Raw genomic sequence first — 24,476 nt, forward strand, 5'->3', positions numbered from 1 at the left:
GGTTTGCTGAGGGAGGAACACGCAAGGCCTAGATGGTAAAGCAAAAGAGATTTATTAAGGCATCAGAGGGGCACGGGCTGAGCTCCAGATGGTGCCAGCCCTGACTGTGAGGAGGTACTAGGCTTATAAAGGATCTGTGGCGGGAATCTGTGGCCGGAATTCATGGTGGGAACTTGTGGCAGAAACGATGAAGAAGGAGGAGGGCAAGGTCAAGGGAGGAGTAGGTGGGGGGGTGTAGGTGGTCAAGTCCTGTGACAGAGGGCAGTTAATCCTTGTAGGTGGTTAATCTATGCTCTGCATTCCGAGAAAGGGTGCAGATCTTGTGCTGGGACTTACCCATGTCTGCAGCAGGTCTCCGAGGTGAACAGTCACATTCAGGGGGTGGGGGGGTCCATCTCCATCCTTCTAGGAACCTATCCATATATATCTGAAACGAATATATATATATATAAGTAACTGACATTTTATAGCCATTGAACTTAACCTTTAGCTATTTACAAACTTATATTTGGGTTTGCTCATTTCTCATCTTACCTGGTAGGGAGTCAACAGCTGGCAGCTAAAGTTGATATTTCTAAAAGTAGAGCCTCAAGTGTTCCTTTTATTATTTTTTTTTTATTTTATGATTTTTATTTTTTCCATTATCGTTGATTTACAGTGTCAAGTGTTCCCTTTAAGGTCACAAAAATAACCACCAGAATAATAACATAGCTAAGGAAAACCAAGGGGAGTTCCCGTCGTGGCGTAGTGGTTAACGAATCCGACTAGGAACCATGAGGTTGCGGGTTCGATCCCTGCCCTTGCTCAGTGGGTTAAGGATCCGGCGTTGCCGTGAGCTGTGGTGTAGGTTGCAGACGCGGCTAGGATCCCGAGTTACTGTGGCTCTGGCATAGGCTGGCAGCTACAGCTCCGATTAGACCCCTAGCCTGGGAAACTCCATATGCGGCGGGAGCGGCCCAAGAAATAGCAAAAAGACAAAAAAAAAAAAAAAAAAAGGAAAACCAAGGGAGGAAGGGGGTGGGGACAGGGATGTAGGCGGTGGTGGAAATGGACCCCACTCCTCATCTCTCATGCCAGAAGTCAAGGGCAATTGTCTTGGCTGACACAGCAAGAACCAGATTCATAAAATAACTATGCATGTGTGCAGCGCATAAAATGAGAAGGGCGAACGTCAGAAAAAATCATTTCCTATGGAGAGGGGGGCTTGCGGAGGGAAACAGCCCAGGAAATATTAACTCTTTGTTTTTATAGCTTTCTGAATGGTTTGAATTTTTTAAACATATGCATATTTTACTTTTATAAGCAGGAAATGGGTGTGAATGAGCCCCAGCTGTGTGGTCAGGGCCTGGCAGCTGCAGGTGGTCCTCCCACTCCCCTAGGCAGACTCTCCCTTCAGGTTTGGAAGCACATCTGTCTGTGGGAGACATCTATTTACAGACTTTTCAAAGAAAATTGCAAGTACAGTACAGACGTTTAAAAACAGCATGAGACATATACATATATATATATATATGTATGTATTCACTTTGCCATATTAAAATAAGAAGTGGAAGTGATTAGTGTCATGTAACTTTTCAATTTTACATCCAAATGCGTATCTTTCAATCCTACGTTTTCCATTTAAAAAGGAATATTCCAGAACACTGGAGGTCCCTGGAGCCTCTGGCCTTGGCTCTGGTGAACAGGGGGGCCCACCAGGAGGTATGGAGGATGGAGGTCGGCTGCTCCATCCCTGCCCTCGCTGGGAACTGTTCGTAGATAAACTGAAGCATATGACAAATCTTAAGATAATATCTGGACAATAATTGATTGGGATGGGGCGGTGCCAAACCAGGAGAGGTTAGGAGCTGGAGAAAGTATATGGAGAGAAAAAGTGCACAAGCGAAGCAAAGGAGATTGTTGATTGGTGTGGCTTAAAGCCTAGCTCTTTGTGGTTGGCTGTGATTGGCTGTGTGTGATTGGCTATGATTGACTCTGTGTGACTGGCTGTGATTAGCTGTGTGTGGTTGCCTGTGATTGGCTGCATGGTGGGCTCTTTGTGATTGGCTGTGATTGGCTGTGATTGACTATGCGTGGTTGCCATGACGGGCTATGTGTGATTGGCTTTCCATCTCTTAACCTTTAGCCATTTACGAACTTATATTTGGGTTTGCTTGCATAAGGAAGCCATGCATTAGACCCCCCTCAGTCTAGTGGCCTCCTTGTTTAATTAAAAAACCTACGGAGGGGGTGGGTGTCACAAGAGCCTGTACCTAGTGTGGGGCAGCGTGTGTCGTCAGTGTTGGATATTTCCTAGAGTGCACTTCTAGTGGCCTGAAGTAGGACAGGGACCTCTCCATGGAAGCTAATGAGTGCATTTTGGAGACGGGATTTCATCCCAACTCTGCCTGGCTTAAACTACTGCTCCTTGGGCCCCACTCCCAAAGCCCAGATGCCCCAAAATCGTCCATTCCAGAGAGAGCAAAAGGTGCTGTCTTTGCCTGGTGGGGCACTGCTCTGGTCTCCTTTCCTGGCACAAGTGACCAAAGAGAACATTCCAGGAAAACACGCTCCTGGCCTGGCCTTCTTAGGCACCCACACATGCACACACAAGCTGATCACCCCAGGAAAGCCAATGCCACCCTCGTCCCAGAGGTCCCCTGCTCTCACTTTTGTCACCACAAAGTAGCTTCATCTGTCCTTGAACTTTTGTAAACAGAGTCATACAAATGTTTCCCTCTGTATCTTTGGGGGCTTCGTGCTTTTGAGATTCATCCAGGTTGTTGCATCTTTAGTAGCTCCTTCCTTTGTATCCCAAAGCAGCATTGCATTGTGTGGGTGCACAACTGGTTTAAATTGTAAAGAGCAACAAAGGGTTGGTGAGCAAGGGAGTGGGGTGAACAATATCTTTACTTTATACTTTAAAAATTTAATAGAGTTTGCTTCTTCAAATAGGTTTGGGTTTACAGAAATATGGAGTGAAGAGTGCAGAGTTCCCAAGTAGCCCCTCCTTCCACAGTTTCCCCTGTTATCAGCACCTTGCATTAATGTGGTACATTTGTTACAATTGGTGAACCTATACTGATGCATCATCATCAAAGTCCACAATTTACATGAGGGTTCACTCTTGGTGTTGTACATGCTCTGGGTCTGGGCCAATGTATAATGACATGTAGCCACTGTTATAAAATCACATAGAGTAGTTTCACTGCCCTAAAAATCCCCCACGCTCTACCTCTTCATCTCTCCCCCAACCTCCATAGCTTTGCCTTTCCTGCAAGGTCCTAGAGTTGGAATCCTGCAGTATCTAAGGAATATGCTGAGTTTGCATCTGAAGAAAGAAAGAGGCCGTCGGGAGTTCCCTGGTGGCTCAATGGGTTAAGGATCCCATGTTGTCACTGTTGTGGCTCTGGTTACAGCTGTGGCATGGCTTCCACCCCTGGTCCAGGAACTTCCCCATGCCACGGGTGTGTCCAAAAAAAGGAGGGAAGGGAAGGAGGGAGGAAAGAAAGACACCGTTAGGGAGAGGCTGAGAGGAACGTGGGGTAGGACATGGGATAGGACACTGACCCCCTCTTTTCTCATTTCCTCCAGGCCTTGCCAAGCCCATTGGCCTGGTGGAGGGGCCGGGTGGCCTGGGCCAGGGTGGCATGGCGGCCACGCTGCGTGATGACAGCCAGGAGACGGAAAGCAAGTATGAGGAATACGGATACAACGCACAGCTCAGTGACCGCATCTCCCTGGACAGGACTATCCCGGACTACAGGCCCAAAAAGTGAGTACATGGCCCCACCACCCACAGACACCTCCAGGGAGCCCTGTAGGCCGCAGAGTTCACTGGGCTCAGCTGGACAGGCAGGGTGGGGGAGGGGCGCCTGGAGGCAGGGGCCATCCTGGGCAGTCTTCCTCTCCTGGCTTCTCTGCTCTTGGCCATGGGCGTCTTCTCCAGGTGTCCAGCTACAGGACTGAGGCCGCGCAGTCCCTTTTGACACAACGGTTGGCAGGTCTGAGGAAGCTGGGCTGCACCATCGCTGGTGCTCCAGGTGCCACCACTAACACAAGTGACACGAGCCACAAGTGACATGAGCCACAAGTGACACCAGCCTGAAACATCAGGCTCTGCCAAGTGGGTTTGTCCCCCCCGCTCTTGGTCCAATGACAGTGATGGTGGGTGGAGAGTCTACCTGAAGTGAGCTTCGCCCCTGCCTAAAAGGCATTTGCCATATCTGTCAGTTGCCTGTCAACCCTGGTCCCATCTGCCTCCAAAACCACAGCCCTTGATTAGTCAGAAAAGTCAGGTCCCTCCATGGTGATGGCCTTGCCTTGTGGTCACTCAGGATTGACTCCTGGCCTTAGATCACTGCATCCTCTACTAAAGCTTACTCACAACTTTAGCAGAGGTGAGATGGGAACAAAATGTGACGTTAAGTGGATCCCATGGCTTTCATAAATTCAGCCACGCAGGGCACCTGGGCCCTGGAGGTGAATGGCGAGCGGCCAGGCTTCTTTCTGTCCTGCAGCCAGGAACCGTGAACAGGAAAAGCATTTTCAGATGCATCTTCCCAGCAGAGGCCAGAGTTCAGAGCTGGGTTGGGCTGGGCAGTCATGTGCTCGAGGTTGCTGCACTGTGTCCTGAGTCAATGACAGGAGGCTGTGTCTCAGCCTCTGGAGCAGCCTTCAAGGAAAGGCGTGCGGAGGGTGTGTGTGTGTTTTTAGCTCCTTTCTTGATTTGTCCCTTTCCTTGCTGTGGCCCCTGAGACAGGACTCTGGTTTGGGAAGACATCCTAGGAACCCTGGGAGGTGTTGGGAAGGTGAACAGGGAAGGGCTGGGAGTCTGAGAAGTGTGTCATTGTTGTGGGTACAGGTGGTGGGTGGAGGATGAGCTCCACTGGGATGCAGGTGGACTAGAGAACTGGCCTTGGGGCTGCCCTGGCCCACAGGGGGTGGGGGGCGGGGGAAGGAGGTGGCTCTCACTGACTCCCTGTGCCTCCAAGCCTGAGGGCTTGCTGTGCATGGAGTGTGTCAGGTGATGTGCCCAGAAACAACGGGGTGGGCAGTGGTTGTGTGGCGGGACTGGCAGTGGTTTGGGCTGGGCTGGCAGTGATTTGTGGCTGGGGGTGGGGGTGGGGTACCTGGGGTGCATTGACCAGCTGGTCTGCCCGCCCTTCCCCTCCCTGCAACCTATTCCTTGTTCTAGCCCTGCCCTGTCCCTTAGACCTTAGGTGCTGCCACGTTCTGTGGATAGCTTGGAGTCACTTGGTGGGGGGAGGTTACCACCCTGCTGCCGTGGCACCTTCCACTTCTGTTGTGTTAGACACAGAGAGCCAGGAGCAGGGCATGCCCAAGCCTTGCCCACGCGTTGTGTGCAACGGTGCTATTTTATTTTCATCACATTTATGTTCATGATCACCACTGATTTAGCACAGGTAATGCTGCTTTACATTTTCAACAATGAAATAAAGATTCCTTTTTGAATGAAAAATGCAGTTAGGTGTGTAACAGGCTGATCTGAAGGAACATACGAAATAAATAATAATTCAGGTGGTGCAGAGATGTGACAGCAGCCACGGACACGGACCTGAATGACTCAGGTTCTGGAAGTGCCCAGTCTGTGCTCTGAGGGTGTATGTGTGTGTGTGTATGTGTATGTGTGTGTGTGTGTGTGAATTTCTGAACCCTCCCCCATTGTGTCCTCACTTTTGCAGGGTGAACTAAGTTACCTAGTCTGTGAGTTCGCTGGAGTTGACACCGGTCTTGGCTCCGAGCTCCCGGGAAGTCAGGGTGCCCAGCCAAGGACCTCCAAGACCAACCTCGAGTTCAGTGACTCACTAAAAGTATTCCCAGGGCTCAGCAAAGCTATTACACATGTGTTGCAGGCAGGAGTTTCTGGGTGTCCCTCACAGTGGGGCTGGGGGGAACAGTACCTGATTCATCCAGCAGTGTGGGGTAAGCATGAGGAACTTTGGGGAGTTCCCGTCATGGCTCAGTGGTCAATGAATCTGACTAGGAACCATGAGGCTGCAGGTTCGATCCCTGACCTCACTCAGTGGGTTAAGGATCTGGCGTTGCCGTGAGCTGTGGTGTAGGTTGCAGATGTGGCTCAGATCCCGCGTTGCTGTGGCTGTGGAGTAAGCTGGCAGCTACAGCCCCGATTAGACCCCTAGCCTGGGAACCTCCATATGTCATGGGAGTGGCCCTAGAAAAGGCAAAAAGATAAAAAAAAAAAAGTATGACTTTGACTGGCTGACCACACAATCCAGCTCCTGCAAGCTGAGGCCCCACATGAATCTCATTGCAGCAAAGATTATGTGACAAGGCCCCAGGCCTCCAGCTGAAAGTAACTTTTTTTTTTTTTTGGCCTCTTTAGTGGCATATGGAAGCTCCTGGGCCAGGGATGGAATCTGAGCTGTAGCTGTGACTTACACCATAGCTATAGCAACACCAGATCCTTAAGCTCCTGTGCTCAGCTGGGGATCAAACCCGCACTGCCACAGAGACAACACTGGATCCTTAACCTGCTGACCCACAGTGGGAACTCCAGAACACGACACTCTTATGAGGCAGGATGTTCCAACGGCTCAGAGGTCACCACCCTGGAGCTGGGCTGAGGCCAGACCTTGAGTGTGGACAAGCCAGACTGGCTGTGTGAACCCCTTCCTGCATACATAGTAGTGGTGGGGACACCAGGGCTGACTTGGCACATAGTGGCACATGTTCCACCTCCTGATCCCACGTGGCACATCCCTGTGACCTTGGGGGGAGGGGGTTGCAGCCACTGGATGGGGATCAGAGGCAGAGAGGGGGCTCTCCTCCTTGCTGTGTCTCCTCCTTCACCTGACAGCACCTGTTGTAACAGAAGAAAGCTCAGTCTTGCCCTGTTTCCCAAAGACCTCATTTTTCTGGCTCTGCCTTGGGCCTCTCTGGAGCTTGTCACTGTCACTCAGCCCAGCATTTCCCTCTGTGCTCAGTGGACTGCATCATGGGGGTGAGTCACATGCAGTGAGAGCCCTTGCGAAAGCATTGCTTAGAACACGGGCCCCAGCTCCCCGGATGGAGACCCAGGCTCCAATGAAGCTCAGAGAGTGGTGCCTGAGCTCTTCTGTGGGCTTACTGAAGACACAGAGTACTACCGGCAGGCCAGGTATTAGCTCTCTTAATCCTGCAGCCAGGCTTTGAGGACCAGTGTTGCCCCCACTTTACGGATGAGGAAACTGAGGCAGGAAGGACCCCATCTCATAGGTGCAGAGCTGGGACTCAGGCAGCCCGAAGGTCTGCTGAGAAAGTAAAGGCTGCTGACTCCGGTCATGCTGAAGGACCAAGGGGGGTGGGAGGCGGAGGGCTGGGAGCTGGGTGGGGCTGCACTGAGAGCAGCCACAGTTGGTAGGCACATGAAGGGGCACGGCTGTGGCCCCACACAACTTTACCTGCAACATCAGGAGACCTCTGGATGTGGCCAAGCCCCATCGTGTGGCATGCTCCCTCCATCATGCCTTTCTCACATCACCTGGTGTAGCAGATCATATTTTCCAGAGGTGGATCCAAACCCTCTTCCGGAAACTTGGCCCTCCTCAATAAGATCAAGAAGTGGAGAGGGGGAGTTCCCACTGTGGCTCAGTGGGTTAAGAACCTGACTAGTATTCATGAGGATGTGGGTTTGATCCCTGACCTTGCTCAGTGGGTGGAGGATCCAGCGTTGCCACAAGCAGCAGCGTAGGTTGCAGATTCTGCTCGGATTGGGCATTGCTATGGCTGTGGCGTAGGCCAGCAGCTGCAGCTCCAATAGGACCCCTAGCCTTGGAACTTCCATATGCTGCAGGTGCCGCCCTAAAAAGCAAAAAATAAAAAAAGGTGGAGAGAGTGTCCCTTCCCTTGCATTTGGGTGGGCTTTTGTGGCTGGTCATGGATCCAGGGTAGAGGTGAGGCTCTGGGGCTTCCAGGGGCCCCCTGCCAGCCAGGCTCGGGTCCTGGCCCACGAGCTGCCATGTTGGGAGGAAGCCCCAGCATGTTCCCTCTAGGCGTCCCCATGGCCAGGCCCAGAGAGCCAGCACACACATGGTCACACCAGCTGGTGCCAGCTGCCTCAGCCCCCTCGGCCCACCTCGGCCCCACCCACAGCCCATTGGACAAGCCCTGACCCAGTATACCAGGTGAGTCTTTCCAGGGACTGCAACAGGAATCAGACAATCGTGCTGCGCTAAGAATGCCTGGGGCCTGCGGGAGCTTCAAAGGGCTGATACTCAGGCTTGGGAGGTTAAAGGGTGTCAGAAGAGACTTCCCTCTGCAAACAGCAGCTCTATGCTGTCACACATCAGTGGCCATGCCTGGTGCTTAGGAGGCCTTGGGCAAATGTTCATGGAGGATTAAATGAATAATTGCATAAATGCGAGCTCAGTTTCTGCCCATCTGAAACTTTCAGAGGTTGGTTTCCTAAACAGCCTCAAATCCTCCCTACCCCCAGCCCATCCATCCAATGAGAAGCTGCCTTAACAGAGTGCCTCCCATAGGCCTAATCATCAGAGCACACGAGGGCTGCAGGAGTATGTGCACTTGTGTGCAGTGTGCATGTGTGTGCCCGCAGTTCAGGCGTGTACGTGCACACATGTGGGCATGTGTTCCCACCCCAACTGGTAGCTCAGTTCACTTTCAAACCAAAGTTCTCTCTGCCTTCCTTGGTCAGATACATGATTGATTTCCCTTTGTCTGGAAGTAGATCACTTTTCTAATTAAGCAGTGGTTTTAATTATGTCACAAAGCTCATAACATAGATCTTGATTGTTAAGACTGGCCCATGGGATAGTGAAAGGAAGACGGGCAAAGCCAAATTAAACAGGATCATAAAAATGAACAGCCTCATCTGAGACCCGGTCCTGCATTCCCACGCAGTAACATCCGCCACCCCCTGCCCCCCGCCCCCTTCCCAATACGTGCTGGCGAAGTCTTAGCGCACATTAATCGTCTCCTCCATGCACAGCTTGGCTGTCAGGTGTAATAAGTGCAGATTTAGTGAGGGCGACCACGAGGCGCTGGAGGCAGGCGTGCTGATCCCAGCTTCTCGTAGGGGCTCAGACACCGGCCTCATTGAGGATCTGGGAGTGGAGGCAAGGGTCCCAGACGATGGACAGGAAGCGCAGTGTTGTCATGGAGACATGTTGGTTCTTTTCCTCAGGTGGAACTGCCACAGCCATTTGACCCTTACCACGATAAGCCCTGCGCCTCCCACCAGCCCCTGAGACCTCGGAGCCTCGTGTGTGTCAGGGAAGGAGGTTCCTGGGGAGGGCAGGGGTCCCGCAGTTGAGCCTCCTTCTCTGGGTGGTGGAGGTGGGAGGGGGGTTCGCAGAGGATAGCAGCCCCTCACCCACTGGCCCTGCTGTGGGAGGGGCCCTTCCTCAGTCCCAGGTGGTTCCCCTGTGGCAGGATGGAAGCTAAGGAAGTGGGACAGGGGGAGCAGAGGCTGCCTGCCTGTGGCTCCATCTCAGCTGTGTATTTGCTGGGTTGGGGGGATAGGGCCTCCCCAGATCCTGCTGGGGGCTGGATGAACAAATGCCAGGGGGTCCCACTTCCCCCTTCCCCTTCTGCTCTCCATCCTAGGGGCTCACAGAGCACCCTCCGAGGCCCTGCTGCACTGCTGGGGCTGAGGTACAGAATACACTCGTGATGAGCTGGACACAAGCCCACGACAAGTCAATGGGCCAGAGGGAGTGCCTGGAGGGGCTGGAGTCGTGGGCCAGAAGATGGCACAGCCAGGCCTTGATGGACCTTGCTGCACAGGCAGTGACACTCTGGGTGCCCCAGGGGTTTCTCGGCAGCATGGCACCTAGGGATTTGTGGATTTTGCAGTCCACTCGCTCTCCTGGGTACCTCGAGGCCTCGAGGCAATGGGTACCCCGTGTGTGACTGTCTCACAGGATCCTGTGGGGGTTGGGCAGGAGGGGTCTTTCTGTGCACATTCCAGTGTTCTGCTTCTGACCAGTGGGTCTGCCAGGATTTTGCTCGGAGCCCTGTGGGTGGCATGTGTGCTCACATCTCCTCGAACACACGGTGCAGAGATTCTCGTGCATCTCAGTCCACTCGTCTTCCTGAAGCTGTCGAGCAGGTCGGCCCACAGCTGCTTAGTCCATGTGAGGTAGGGCCTGGGTGGAACAGTGAGTCCGAGGTCTGTGCTTGCCCTTAGCGCTGGCCTAGGCACTGCCAGTAAATAGAAGCCATTAATGTCCCCACCTCGTGTGGCTGTGTGCAAGGTGCCTGTGAAGGTATGCATGAGCATGTGTAAAGTGAATGAGTACATCTGTATTGTGTGTGCATGCGATTGTGTGCACATGTGTTTTCCCAGTGATTTACTTGTGTGCACATATGCTTGTACACATGGGTGTGTGCATGAATTTGTGCGCTTGCATATGTGCACCTATGTGTGTTTGAGAGGTCCTTCAGCCAGCTTACTGGATGATGAATGGACTCAGTCTTAGAAAGACAGGATCCCAAAGCAGGAGGCTTGGCATTTCTCCTACCACTGATCTCCCCATCCGCCGATCCCCCACTTTCCCAAGCAGCCTCTCGTATCTGTCGTTTACCGTGGGGGCTGCTCTGCCTCTATACCCATCAGAATCCTGCCTGGGGGAGTTCCTGTCTTGGCTCAGCAGTAACAAACCTGGCTATTATCCATGAGAATGTGAATGTGATCCCTGGCTTCGGTCATTGGGTTAAGGATCCAGTGTTGCCGTGAGCTGTGGTGTAGGTCGTAGACATGGCTTGGACCCCGAGTTGCTGTGGCTGTGGTGTAGGCTGGGAGCTGCAGCTCTAATTCAACCCCTAGCCTGTGAACTCACATATGCCTTGGATGCGGCCCTAAAAAGACCAAAAAAAAAAAAAAAAAAAAAGAGGAGATCCCATCGTGGCTCAGTGGTTAATGAACCCGACTAGCATCCATTAAGGCGCCAATTCAATCCCTGGCCTTGCTCAGTGGGTTAAGGATCTTATGTTGCTGCGGCTGTGCTGTAGGCCCGGCGACTACAGCTCCAATTGGACCCCTACCCTGGGAACCTCCATATGCCGCGGGTGTGGCCCGAAAAAGCCAAACGAAAAAAAAAAGAATCCTGCCTTGAGCTGGCAGGAGGATCAGGCATCAGTGTGGGCTGAACTCATTTAGAATTCCAAGCTCACACGGATATTCCTGAGAGGACGGAATTGTATTGACATGGCAGGCAGACACCGCTACCAGGAAGGCTACCACACTCCCCCGGTGACACACTTCCAAGAACCCTCCTGGCTGCTGTTCCCAGAAACATCAGTCTTGGTTTCCAAAGGGTGCAGCTTCCGCTTCCCTGGTCTGCACTAAGCCCAGACCTGTCTCCTCCACTGCTGCTGCCGTGGGAGGTGGATGTGTGTGCTGAAGCTGGCTGCCCCCGCCCCCGCCCCCGCCGGGATGGTGAGCCACTCCATCCCCTCTCCATCCTGTGTTGATTTCTCCAGTGGCACAAAGGGCATCCCCATAAATTTCCATTAGTGTTGCTGCTGTGGCCCTGCTGGCTGGGAGGCCAGCCGGAATGCCTCCTGCCTTGCATTCCAGCCACGACCTCGGAAGTGGCTTTGAGAGCTCGTCATCGTGCCCGCTGCCAGGGTTTATAAATCCTCTGCCAAACAGCCTTGTGGTTGAGGACGTTCTGCTTCTCTGGCTCCGGGCAGGGAATGTGAAGGCTGAGCCTCTCTGGGGCCCATGGCCCCACCCCTCCTTCGGCCGTGACCTGATGGAATGGGCATGAAGCCAGCACCATGCAGATCACCGGATGTCCAAGAAAAGGACAGAATTGTTGCACTTTGGGGAAGCGCCCGTCCTACTCATGGTTCCTATTTAGCAAACTACCCCATGGTCAGCTGCGTTAAAGCAAATTTTTATTTGTTTGTTCCAAGGCAAGGGCTGGAACCCATAATACAGCTGCAACCTGAACCACAGCAGTAACCAGAGACACAACAGTGACAATGCCAGGTCCTTAACATGCTGCACCATCAGCCACAAGCTACAAACTTGTCAAGAGTAGTAAATAAGCCACATTTTTTTTTTGGTTTTGTTGCTATTGTTGTTGTTTTTTTATTTCATTGCTTTTTAGGGCCCCACACATGGCATATGAAAGTTCTCAGGCTAGGGGTCGAACTGAAGCTATAGCTGCCAGCCTATACCACAGCCACAGCAACACGGGATCCGAACCTTGTCTGCTACCTACACCACAGCTCATGGCAATGCCGGATCCTTAACCCACTGAGCAGGGATCAAACCCGCATCCTCATGGATCCTAGTTGAGTTTGTTCACCACTGAACCACAAAGGGAATTCCAAACCAAGTTTTAATGGACTCAGAAGCAGGGGTTCAGATGGGCCGAAGGGGGCGTGGCCTCTCTGAGCAGTAACTTTGGGACCTCTGCTGGGGAGGTGTAATGGAGGGGGGCTCAAAGCAGGGGCTAAAACCATCTGGGACTCATCATGCACATCCCTGGCAGCAGATGGACTGTAATGACTCAGCTCAGAAGCCACGAATTCCTCCTGCCGTATTCTGTTGGGGAGAGGCAGCAGAACCCACCAAGGTTCAAGGGGAGGTGGGGTCAGTCCCCAGGGGAGGTTTCAGGTGTTGTTGCAGCATCTTTGGAAAGTACAATCTGGCACAGTGCCCATCTCAGACCAGTGGGGTCATGTTTGGGGGCACAAGGGCTGGATGGCATTCTGAAGGAGGAGTGGGATTCCCCCTAAAAAAAATGACTGTTCTGCGTCAGTGAACATGTTCTCAGATGAAAAACCCAACACCTCAGAGGTGGTTGCAACAGCAATGGGATTCCTGATCTTAAATAACAAAAAGTCCACAAGCTCGGGGATGGGGGTGAGGGGAGTTTTCCATTGGTGGGTCAATGACATCATCAGGGATTTGGGCTCTTTCCAAGTCTCTGCTCTGCCCTGCTCAGTGCATCAGGCTTATTTATTGCCTCATGGTCACAATATGGTTGCTGTGGCTCTAGCATCATATCTTCACAGGTCAAATTTCTGAAGGGCAGAGTATGTTCCTACATCTTGTCCTCTTTTAAGAATAGAGGAAATGTTCTCAGAGCCCCAGCAGGCTTCCCCTCAAGTGTCCTGGGTTGTCTTATGAACCACGGAAGGTCAAGGATGCTCTCCTGGTCCTTTTCAGAGCCCCTACCATGTTTGGTTTGCTCTGTATTTGCATCTCAGGATTGTGTGGATGCCTAAGTCTCAGAGACTGGGGTTTGCTGGAAATTTAGCTGAGGGTGTTGGTAGTTAGCTCTCTCCTCCTCTCAAGGCAGCCGAGGTCCCTAGCTGGGACCGTCTGTGTCATCAATAAGAGCAGGGTTGGGAGTTCCTGTCGTGGCGCAGTGGTTAACAAATCCGACTAGGAACCATGAGATTGCGGGTTCGATCCCTGCCCTTGCTCAGTGGGTTAACGATCCGGCATTGCCGTGAGCTGTGGTGTAGGTCGCAGACGTGGCTCGGATCCCGAGTTGCTGTGGCCCTGGCACAGGCTGGTGGTTACAGCTCCGATTTGACCCCTAGCCTGGGAACCTCCCATATGCCGCAGGAACAGCCCAAGAAAAGGCAAAAAGACAAAAAAAAAAAAAAAAAAAAAGAGCAGGGTTAAGACAAAGCATCTGGTGTCATCTCCCTTGACAGTGCTGAGAAAGCCCCCAGCTCACCTGGACGGGGACTTCCTGAGACAGGGTGTGCGATGGTCAAGGCAGCAGCCAGACTTACCTCTGTGAGCACCGAGCCCACTGGCTCCCCTGTTCTCCCCTCTCTGCTTGGTCAGGCAATTTGGGGCACAGCTGACCAGGCAGAACCTTCCTGAGGGGCATCCCCGAGCCCAGGTAAGCCCAGCCCTGCACCATGTACATTTCAGGACCTGTGCTGGATCAGGACTGTTTCATCCCATGTGACAGAAAATCCATCTCAGATTGGGTTCAGCTGGAAAAAGAGAGAAAGGGAGAGACAGGGAGAGAATGTACTATTCCTGCAGCTGCAAAGTCTGGAGGAAGTGCACTGGCTTCGGGTCAGGTTGGACTCAAGGCTCAGTTGATGTCATCTGGACCTGGCATCTCACCAACTCTCTGCTCTGCTTGCTGTTCACTCTGACCGCTGGGTGCAAGATGGATGCAGCTGCTCCAGCCTCACATCCTATCTTCCCAAGGCCCCAGCCAACCTCTCCATGGTTCTGATTGTGTGTCTGTCCCTGAGCCTGCTGCTGAGCTGCCAGGCTCAGACCTAGTCATGGTCCACGTCTTCTGCATCCAGAGACTGGGATTCCACCCAGCTACTTAGAGTGTGACAGTGGGGGCAGAGGCCATGTGTTATGGGGGGAAAGGAAGGGGCTAAGCAGAGCCACAGCAAACATACAAAGCTTGAGATAGGATGGACAGGACTCTGGCTGGCATTCAGTTTTCAGGGGAAGGAGAGAACCTTGAGGAGGCTGCATGCTAGCTAGCATCAGTCACCAGGCACGCTGGGCTGGGTGCCGGGAGCCCGACAAATTACCCAGCTGCAAAAGTCCATAGGACAGAGACTGGAAACCCTGTTATGGATGGATCTGGCATGGCTTAGCAAGGACTGAGGGTTCCCCCCAGAAAGGCAGATGCCCTGAGGGGTGGGCACATCCCCACTGTTGAGGGCTCCTGGATGTGTGTGGGATGTAGGATGGGCGTGAGTGTGCACGTGGGGATGTGCATATGTGCACCAAATCCAGCTTGAGTTTCAAGTTTAGATTTTTTTGTTTGTTTGTTTTTTGTTTTTTGTCCTTTTAGGGCCGCACCTGTGGCATATGGAGGTTCCCAGGCTAGGGGTCTGATTTGAGCTGTAGCCGCAGGCCTATGCCAGAGCCACAGCAATGCCAGATCCAAGCCACGTCTCCAACCTACGCCACATCTCACGGCAACGCCAGATCCTTAACCCACTGAGCGAGGCAAGGGATCAAACCTGCAACCTCATGGTTCCTAGTCGGATTCATTTCCGCTGCATCACAACGGGAACTCCTCAAGTTTAGATTTTTGATGTTACCTTCAAACAGTCAGAGGTTCGTCATAGGTGTTACATTTTTAAACGTGCACCTCACGCCCCACCTTTGACTCTACCAGGAATGGATGGAAGCTTCTTAGATGATGTATGTTGAAACCCCTAGAGCAGCTGCAGTTCTAGGCTCCAGGGAGGTGGTGAGCAAACCAACAGGAAGCCCTGGCTGGGGATTCCAGCCCCGGAGGGAGAACAGAGGAGCAGCCAGCGATGTGGCCACGCTGGGGAGATGTATGCCAGGCAGGAGAGGGTGTGCAAAGGGCTTGAGGCAGGAGCAGGCCTGGTGTGTTCCTGGAAGCACTGGGGCCATCTGGGACCATCGGATGAGCAAGGAGGGAAATTCAGAGGTCAGATCAGAGGAGCTCAGCTCACGCATCCTCAAGACCGTGCCCTTCCCCAGAGGATGGTGAGTGCATCCAGGAGGCAGGTCAAGGGAGAGGCCAGTGAGAACAAAGTCAAGGCCAAGGCTTTTCCAGAGCAGGTGGAGCTGGAAAGGGGCTGGCTTTTTCACTGGGGGGAGGGGGGCAGCAGGAGGGAGGGGGTCAAGGAGATGCAGTCTGGTCCTCTCCTGACCTGAACCTTTTGGGGAAGAGTGTGACCACCTGGCTGCAGGTTTGAACCTTGAAATATTAATTAAATTTAAATCTTTTAAAGTAGGAGTTCCACTATGGCTCAGTATTAACAAACCCAACTCGTATCCATGAGGACGTGGGTTCAATCCCTGGCCTCACTCAGTAGGTTAAGGATCCAGCGTTGCCATGAGCTGTGGTGTAGGCTGGCAGTTGTAGCTCCGATTTGACCCCTAGCCTGGGAACCTCCATATACCACAGGCGTGGCCCTAAAAAGACAAAAAAAAAAAAAAAAACTTTAAAGTATAATCATCTTGTCTTTCTTTGGTTTTATGTTGAAGAAAGAGCCACAGTGTCTGGGGCCACCATGGGTTTCCCCAAAGCTCTGGGAGGGGTGATGGGGCACTCCAGTCCCCATGCCCGTGTCCCTCCATCTGTCCCTGCATCTGCTCCACTCCCCCAGGGCGCACCCTTAGTCCTTGCATTTACGGTCCCTCAGAGCAGCCCTCTTGCTGAACTCTGATTCTTTCCAAACACCGAAATAAATTTGGTTTATTTTCTGTCTGGCAGAAATGGGGCTTTTAATTATAGAGTAGAACCTTCTGGTTCCACTTAGACTGGCTTATTCCAGGGCTACAGCATGGAAGTTAGTTTTATTTCCTCAGTCTCGGAGAGCCCCTCCTTGGCCAGTGCAGAGGTGGGGATGGGAGCTGCACACCTATGGGTAACTGCTGGGCAGGGAGGCCACCAAGCCCTGAAACCGAGGCTGATTCAGGCACAGAAGGACACCAAACCAGGAAAGAGTTCCTGCGGTGCTACCCGCCAGGAGGAGCCTGGAAACCTGTCCTGTCCACCTCCAGAAGTACGGGACAGTCCTGCCCAGTGGCCATTGGAGCTTGTCCTTGAAGCAAAGCCAGGACAGGAAGAGTGCAGCCTAAGTCAAATCCAAGTGCACTACTGGCGGTCAGAGACTATCAAGAAAAGCGCAAGGAGAGGAGGCTGTGCTTGTGATGGTAACATTCTTTGTCTTCAATGGAGTATTACATGCAAGTTTGTTTCTTTTTTTTTCTTTTTGCTTTTTAGGGCTGCACTACAGCCTATGGAAGTTCCCAAGCTATGGGTGGAATCAGAGCTGCAGCTGCCAGCCTACTCCGCAGCCACAGCAACCTGAGATCCAATCCATGTCTGCGACCTACACCATGGCTCACAGCAACACTGGATCCTTAACCCACTGAGTGAGGCCAGGGAGTGAACCCACATCCTCGTGGATACTAGTCAGGTTCCTTACCGCTGAGCCACAGTGGGAACTCCAAGGCGCAGATTTGTTATTGCTTCATTGACGTCATACTGGCCTGCATGTGATAAACATCCCCTTCTATCTGCTCAATATTTAACATAATTTTTTTTCAAACGAGAAGGAGATTATAATATAAGGAACACTGATTCTTTTTATGCAAATTTGTGCTGGACAAAAATGAGCCATATCTATTGCACAATTTCTAACTTAAACATCAATTTGTAAGGTGCAAATTTTTTTTTTTTTTTTGTCTTTTTGCTATTTCTTGGGCTGCTCCTGTGGCATATAGAGATTCCCAGGCTAGGGGTCCAATCGGAGCTGTAGCCACTGGCCTACACCAGAGCCACAGCAACGCGGGATCCGAGCCGCGTCTGCAACCTACACCACAGCTCACGGCAATGCCGGATCGTTAACCCACTGAGCAAGGGCAGGGACCGAACCCGCAACCTCATGGTTCCTAGTCGGATTCGTTAACCACTGCGCCATGATGGGAACTCCTAGGTGTAAATATTTGTAAAGGGTGTGACTCAAGTGTAGATGAACAGAATAGAGCAAAACAGCACATCGCCCCTTAGAAAGGTGCCCACCCTCTCCTGCCACTTGGGACCGGATCCTTGCCTGGCTGGGTCCTCCTCATCCTCTGGGTCTTGTTAGAGGTTGAGCTGTGCCCCAACTCCCCAGATTCACATGTCGAAATCCCAACTCCAGGACGTCAGGATGTGACTGTGTGTGGAGATGGGGCCTTTAAAGAAGTGATTGAGGAGTTCCCAGCTGGCTCAGCAGGTTAAGGATCTGGTGTTATTACTCTTGTGGCTCAGGTTGCCGCTGTGGCTTGGGTTCAATCCCTGGCCAGGGAACTTCTGCATGCTGTGGGCATGGCCAAAAAAAATTTTTTTTCTTTAATAAAAATAAATACAAAATTAAAATGATGCCATAGCATGGGGCCTAATCCCATAGACAGGTGTCCTTATAAGAGACCAGGACACAGACACACAGAGAAATGGCCATGTGAGGACACAGAGGACACCATTTTCTGCACGCCCAGGGGAGAGGCCTCGGAGGGAACCAGCCCTATAACCTTGGTCTCAGGCTTCTGGCTTCCAGGATATGAGGGGGTGAATTTCTTAGTGTTTGTTTTCACAGCCCTAGCGGACCCAGGTAGGTTGGAGCTCACTGGCACCCTCTTGTGGCTTCCCCATCTAAAGACACCCACCAGGGAGTTCTTGTGGCTCAGTGGAAACAAATCAGACTAGTATCCATGAGGACTCAGGTTCAATCCCTGGCCTCGCTTAGTGGGTTAAGGATCAGGAGTTGCCATGAGCAGTGGTGTAGGTCGCAGACAAGACTCAGATCCCGCATTGCTGTGGCTATGGTGTGGGCCAGCAGCTGCAGATCTGATCTGACCCCTAGCCTGGGAACCTCTATATGCTGTGGGTGTGGCCCTAAAAAAAGCCAAAATAATAATAATAATAATAATAAAAAATAATAATAATAAATAAAAATAAAGACACCCCCCAGGCATTACCTACCCCATCACCTGTTTTGTCACCGCCCAGCCCCACCCACTCTCTGAGATCAAATCCTGTTTCCTGCTTGGCCACAAGTAGAGGCTGTGAGGGTAAGGTAAGCCTCTGTCCTGCTGAGCACGGCCTCCAGCACCTGGAACATGTCTCAGGTCTAGTCGGTCCCCAGGGAACAGCTGGAGTCTTCTCCCCACCCCTACACCATGCATCAAGATTTGGCTCTTGCTGGTAGGAAGCTCTTTAGAACAGAGCCTGGAGGCCCTGTGACTAAGAGGTGCTCCAGCTTCCTGACCACAGAGGGAGAGGAAGGGGGTGAGAGGTCCATGACCGCAGAGTCCACTAGCTTCCTCTGCACCCTGGACTCTCATGGAGGTCCCTGCTGCACTGAGGATGCTGTGCCTTGATATGGAAGAGGGGGAGGGCAACCAGGAGTGTCAGGAGTCTGCCATGCTTGGGGGTTCCAATCACTCATTCTTTCACCCCCTCATCAATAGATGCTCATTAGTCCTTCTGTGTGCACAGCTCGGGGTTCTTAGGGCATGGTGGTGAAGGAGCTGCTCTTGGGGGACCAGGATCCTGCAGGGGGGGTAACCCTAAAGAAACTTCATGAGCAGCAGAGATTAACACAAAATTGTAAATGAACTACACTTTAATTTTAAAAAATTTAAAACAATAAAAGGAAAGAAACCTTGGGAGTTCCCATCATGGCTCAGCGGTAATGAGCCCAGCTAGTATCCATGAGGACACAAGTTCGGTCCCTGGCCTCTCTCAGTGGGTTAAGAATCCTGTGTTGCCATGAGCTGTGGTGTAGGTTGCAGACGTGGCTCAGATCTGGCATTGCTGTGGCTGTGATGTAGGCCGGCAGCTGCAGCTCTCATTAGACCCCTAGCCTGGGAACTTCCATATGCTTTAAGTGCGGCCCTAAAAAGACAAAAAAAAAAAAAAAATAGAAAAGGAAAAAAAGAAGCTTCATGAGGATGCTTGAGGACAGTGAGCAGAGGGAAAAATAGAAGGAAGGACAGGGACTGGCGGGGGGACCTGCAGGCCCTCCCCCTCGGATGTCTGTGGACCCCTCCTTCAAACGTGTCCTTGCCCTTGGCAGTCACTCTCGAGATGTATTTCCTTCCTCAAGATTGTTGGTTGTTTTTTTTTCCTGTTTCACACATTTTGCAAGTTCATGAAAATTGTGTATTCTGACTTTTTTCATCTACAGAAAAATGGAGTGAAGTCTTCTTGTCAGAAAGCATTTTTCTGAGTGATGAAATCTCCCTGGCAGCATTCGTTGCCCATATCAATGCGACAGTGATGCAGAGCTGCTGTCCGGCTTGAAGTCAGGCTGGCACTGGAACCCCAGCTGTGAGCAGAGAGTTGAGGGCTGCCTGGAAGCCTTGCTCCCCACTGTCTGGGGGCAGCTAGGACCACCTCTGCCTGAAGCTGATGGCGTGGGGCCCATTCCCATCACCAGCATGCCCTAGGCCATGCCCTACATAAGGGGGACTTTACCCCCCAGGATCCCCATCTTTAAAACAGGGATGTTGGGATTTTCCATCATGGCTCAGCAGAGATGAACCTGGCTAGTATCTGTGAGGACGAGGATTCCATCCATGGCCTCGCTCAGTGGGTTAAGGAGTTGGCATTGCCGTGAGCTGTGGTGTAGGCCTGGGGACCTCCTTATGCTGTGGGTATGGCTCTAAAAAAAAAAAAAAAAAAAAAAAAAACCCAGAGATGTTAGGTCCCTTTTGGGGATGCTGTAGGGAGCCAGTGGGCTGGTACATGCAAAGCAGTGCTGCCTGCCATGGGCCCTTAGCCATTGCAGTCAGATTGATCGGTCGTCATCATGATTGATTATCCATTGGCCTTAGTTATAACTGGTTATCATCAGTACCAGTAAGCATCATTATCATTGACCATCATGATCAATTATTTTGGTGATTGGTTAATATAGTTATTGGTTATCATCATGATTGGTTAGCACCAGTACTGGTTAACTTTGCCAAACAGCTCTGATCCTCAGCCCCCTGATAACTACAATGACCACTGCCCCCCGCCCCCATGCCTTAAATGAAGGTCCTTCTCCAGGTGTGAGAAAAGCAGTACTGATTATGGGCTAAGTTGTGTGCCCCCAAATGTACGTCCGCATCTCACCCCCAGGATCTCCAAATATGACCTGACTTGAAAATGGGGTCATTGCCGATTTAAGGTGTTAAGATGAGGTCCTGTTGGAGCAGGGGGTCCCCCAATCCAATGACTGGTGACCTTAAAGGGAACAGGGAACACATGGACACTTGGGGAGAAGGCTGTGATGAGAAGACCCTGCCCATGTGGGGGTCGTGGGACCACATAGATTCCACAGCCACAGACCCAGCCCCGCCTGTGAAATCCCTGCTTCGTCCAAGATTTCCTGTTTTGCAAATACTTGACCACTTTCTGTAAATGTCCTATGGGCATAAGAAAGAAATTTTTTTCTTCCCTGAAGATATCTGGATTCGTTATGTAATTCCTTCATGGTCTTACTTTTTCAATCTGCCCATCTGAGGGGGAGGCGTACTTGTAGTTTCATCAAACTCTCCTTACTTTTCTAGTAGTTTTTCCTTTCATCCCAGCTTCCAGTCACTTTGTGATAATGGTTTATAACTATTCTACCCCTTCCTAGAAGCCCTCCATCCTAAGTGATACCTGTGCTGAATTTCTGTTTTGGCGGATGGTATTTGTCTGGTATCCTTTTTCTACTACCTTATATTTCCAATCTTTTTTTAAAAAAAAAAAACAACACTATTTTAACTGTGTTTGTTGTAAACCACAAACAGTGGGGTTGTGTGTGTGCGTGTGTAACTTCATTGAATCGCCTCTGCCATTCTAAGGAGAAAGTTAGTTTATTCACATTTATTTATTTATTTTTTATTTACATTTCTTGTAGCAGCCAACATACTGATTGGGTTCCTTCTGTCTTTGTTTTTATTGTTTACTTGATTTTATTTTGGTTTTGCTTTTTTTAAGGGCTGCACCTGTGGCATATGCCAGTTCCCAGGCTTGGGGTTGAATCGGGGCCATAGCTGCCAGCCTACCCTACAGCCGCAGCAACATGGGATTCAGGCCACATCTGAGACCTATACCATGGCTCCCAGAATGCTAGATGGCTGACCCACTGAGCGAGGCTGGGGATTGAACCTGTATCCTCATGGATGGTAGTCAGATTTGTTTCCACTGTGCTACAACGGGAACTCCCATTATCTACTGCAATTTTTGTCCCCCCCCCCCCCCATTTCTCTATTTTTGACAGTTTCCTTGACCCCTTTGTGAATTTATTCCACTTTATTATGGCATAAACAGCCACTCACTGGCCTCAGACTACACCCAACATGGAATATTTTGCTTTCCCTGCCCCCATCTTTTCCCCTCCCATGTCCCTACCTCCAAGATAAGACCTTTGGAAGAAGACACTTCATCTCTCTTTCTCCTCGATGCTGAGGTTAGGCGGAGGCCACAACTAGCTGTCCCTTGGAGACATCGCTGCTATTTCAGCAGTGGGCAACAGCATCTGACACTTGCACTCCACCCTCCCGGGCAGCACATTGCTGTTTACTTAGATCTCACTTCAGGGGATAGTGCCTGCCAGGTGCGGGACCCACCCTGTAGATGCCACCTGTTCAGCAGCCAGCAGCTCCCCAGCCACCCAGAGGACAGATAGAGCTGGGCATCAAGGGGCTGATGTGGGCCCCAGGCTGGGGCTCTCTGGACCCTCCACTGGACCCCACCGTGGGAGGATCACCACCCCTTCCATCTCTCTTCCATACTTTCCAAGGGCATCAAGGGAAAAGGCTCGGGGTGTGATCCCAGGGGGATGTGAACCCCTTACATGTGCAAGTTCCCTGCCTTTCAGCAAGGGGACAGCAGGGATCAGGCTCAGAGCCTGGAAGTCCAGGGCTTCAGAGAGGAATGTCATCACACTATTTTTCTCACTGTGCTCGGTCCTTTTCCATCCGTGGCATTGCTGTGGCTCTTTCATTGGGAGCAGGATTAGGAAGTGGCCTCAGACTGTCTCCAGTGGGGGCACCAGGCTCCCACCTCCCCGTCACATTGTGGTACTGACCACTGCCCCCTCTGCCGTCTCTCCCGCAGGTGCAGACAGATGACCTACTCGGACGACCTGCCCCAGATATCCGTGGTGTTCATCTTCGTCAACGAAGCCCTCTCAGTCATCCTGCGCTCTGTCCACAGCGTGGTCAACCACACGCCCTCCCAGCTCCTCAAGGAGGTCATCCTGGTGGACGACAACAGCGATAATGGTGAGTTGTTGGGAAACCTGTTGGAGCCTGGAGGCTGGAGGACTGCATTTGGGATGTGGCAGGGCCACGTCCCCCCCAGAGGCTCCAGGGGAGGGTACTTCCTGCCTCTCCCAGCTTCTGGGGCTGATGGCGCCCTTGGTGTCCTGGGCTTGTGGCCACATCCCTCCCATCCACCTCCATCTGCATAAGCCTTCTTCCTGGTGTTTCTCTATCTCTCCTCTTCTTATACGGACACTTGGATTTAGGGCCTCCCCCTTATCCATGAGGTTTTCATCTCAAGACCTTTAAGTGAGAGTTTCTGTTGTGGCTTGGAGGTAATGAACCTGGCTAGTAGCCGTGGGGATGTGGGTTTGATCCCTGGCATTGCTCAGTGGGTTAAGGATCCGGCGTTGCCACGAGCTGTAGTGTAGGTCACATACACATTTTGGATCTGGGGATGCTGTGGCTGTGATGTAGACCGGCAGCTACAGCTCTGATTCAACTCCTAACCTGGAACTTCCATGTGCCACTGGTGTGGCCCTAAAAAGACCAAAGAAAAAAAAAGATCTTTAAGTAGTTATATCCACAAAGACCCTATTTCCAAATGAGGTCACAGTTAGAAGTTCTGGGTGGATGTGAGTTTGCAGAAGCTGCTATTTGACCCCTATAGCTGTCACCAGAAAGGCCACCAGTGTGTTGAATTCTCCTATATGCTAACCACACTTTTGCTTCTTGTAAACCAGCAAAGCTGAAATGGGAAGCTTGAGAGTGGAGAAGCTGGACTCATGGCCAGAACCTGGACCCCTGTGGTTCTGAGCATGGTCCCAGGTCAGCCTCTGTCCACCCCCAGGCAGGTGGCCCATACCCACCAGCACACAGGGCTCCAAGTTCCCAACAAGGGTCTGGAGGTGCCCTAGAGAAGCAGAGTGAGAGGAGCCTGAACTCCATCATGGGTGGCCCCAAAACTGAGGTCCAGGGGGTGCTGAGCTGTGCCTGCTGGATCCTTCCTTCTTCATCTCAGCCCCAGCAACCTGTCCTCAGCTGGGGAGTGGGAGTGGAGGATAGCAGAAGAGGCCTCCCAGAGCCGTCCCAGAAGGCGGAAGTGCCCCGCTGTCGCTTGAAGGAACTCCGGCCTCAGCTGGTCTGCGTCCATGGTGGAGAGAGCCTCACCTGACACTGTCGTGGGAGTGGGTTGGATGTAGCACGGCCCTGCTGGGCTCATTCCCTGGAAAGGGTGGGACCATGTATGGGGGAGGCTGTTCCCAAGAACCACTGGCTGCTGGGGCTGCAGCCACCAGTAGAGTCAGGGCTGTCCTCCAAGGAGTGTCTTATAGAGCCTGGTGGTTGAGGGGAAGGCGATGGGCCTCCCGATGGTAGATGTCTTCTGCTAGTAGCCCTTGCAGTCGAGGCAGTGGAGTATCACAAAGGCCAAAGCAAGGACAGGGTACAGATCCTCCACAGGCCCCTCCTGCCAGCAGCCCGGAGGCTACTCCCCCTCCCCCCTCCCTCCCCCCCCCCCCACCCTGGAACTTGGTTGGTGCTCCTCTCCCATGCCTGTCACCCTTCTGCACTCTCCGCCCCCCCCGCCCCTGCGCCCCCGGCTTCTCATCCAGGTCACAGCCCACATGTCACCGTCACAGACAGGTGGTCCCAGCCCCCACCCAACCTACCAGAGAGGCTCCCATCCCACTCAGACACCCACTCTCTTTTTCTCTTTTTCTTTTTCCTATTGGCTCAAGTCTGTTATTAATGTGACTTACTTTGTCATTTTCACTTTTGGCCTTTGGGA

The 24,476-nt window shown here is 52.0% G+C and overlaps 1 protein-coding gene across 2 annotated transcripts in view; it reads left to right on the top strand.

Annotated features, from left to right (window-relative positions):
• Positions 1-24,476, top strand: part of GALNT9 (polypeptide N-acetylgalactosaminyltransferase 9) — a 110,401-nt gene that overhangs the window by 34,580 nt on the left and 51,345 nt on the right. For both annotated transcript variants that reach the window (XM_021072816.2, XM_084995947.1), the window contains exons 2-3: positions 3,574-3,754; positions 22,542-22,708. In XM_021072816.2, the coding sequence (XP_020928475.1) occupies positions 3,574-3,754; positions 22,542-22,708 (348 nt within the window). The remainder of the gene's footprint in view (positions 1-3,573; positions 3,755-22,541; positions 22,709-24,476) is intronic.

This window comes from Sus scrofa, chromosome 14 (genome assembly GCF_054392235.1).
Source record: "Sus scrofa isolate SSC_HxYL_T2T_F1_AM1 chromosome 14, Sscrofa_HxYL_maternal_Yorkshire_Landrace_v2.0, whole genome shotgun sequence".
NCBI classification, from domain to species: domain Eukaryota; kingdom Metazoa; phylum Chordata; class Mammalia; order Artiodactyla; family Suidae; genus Sus; species Sus scrofa.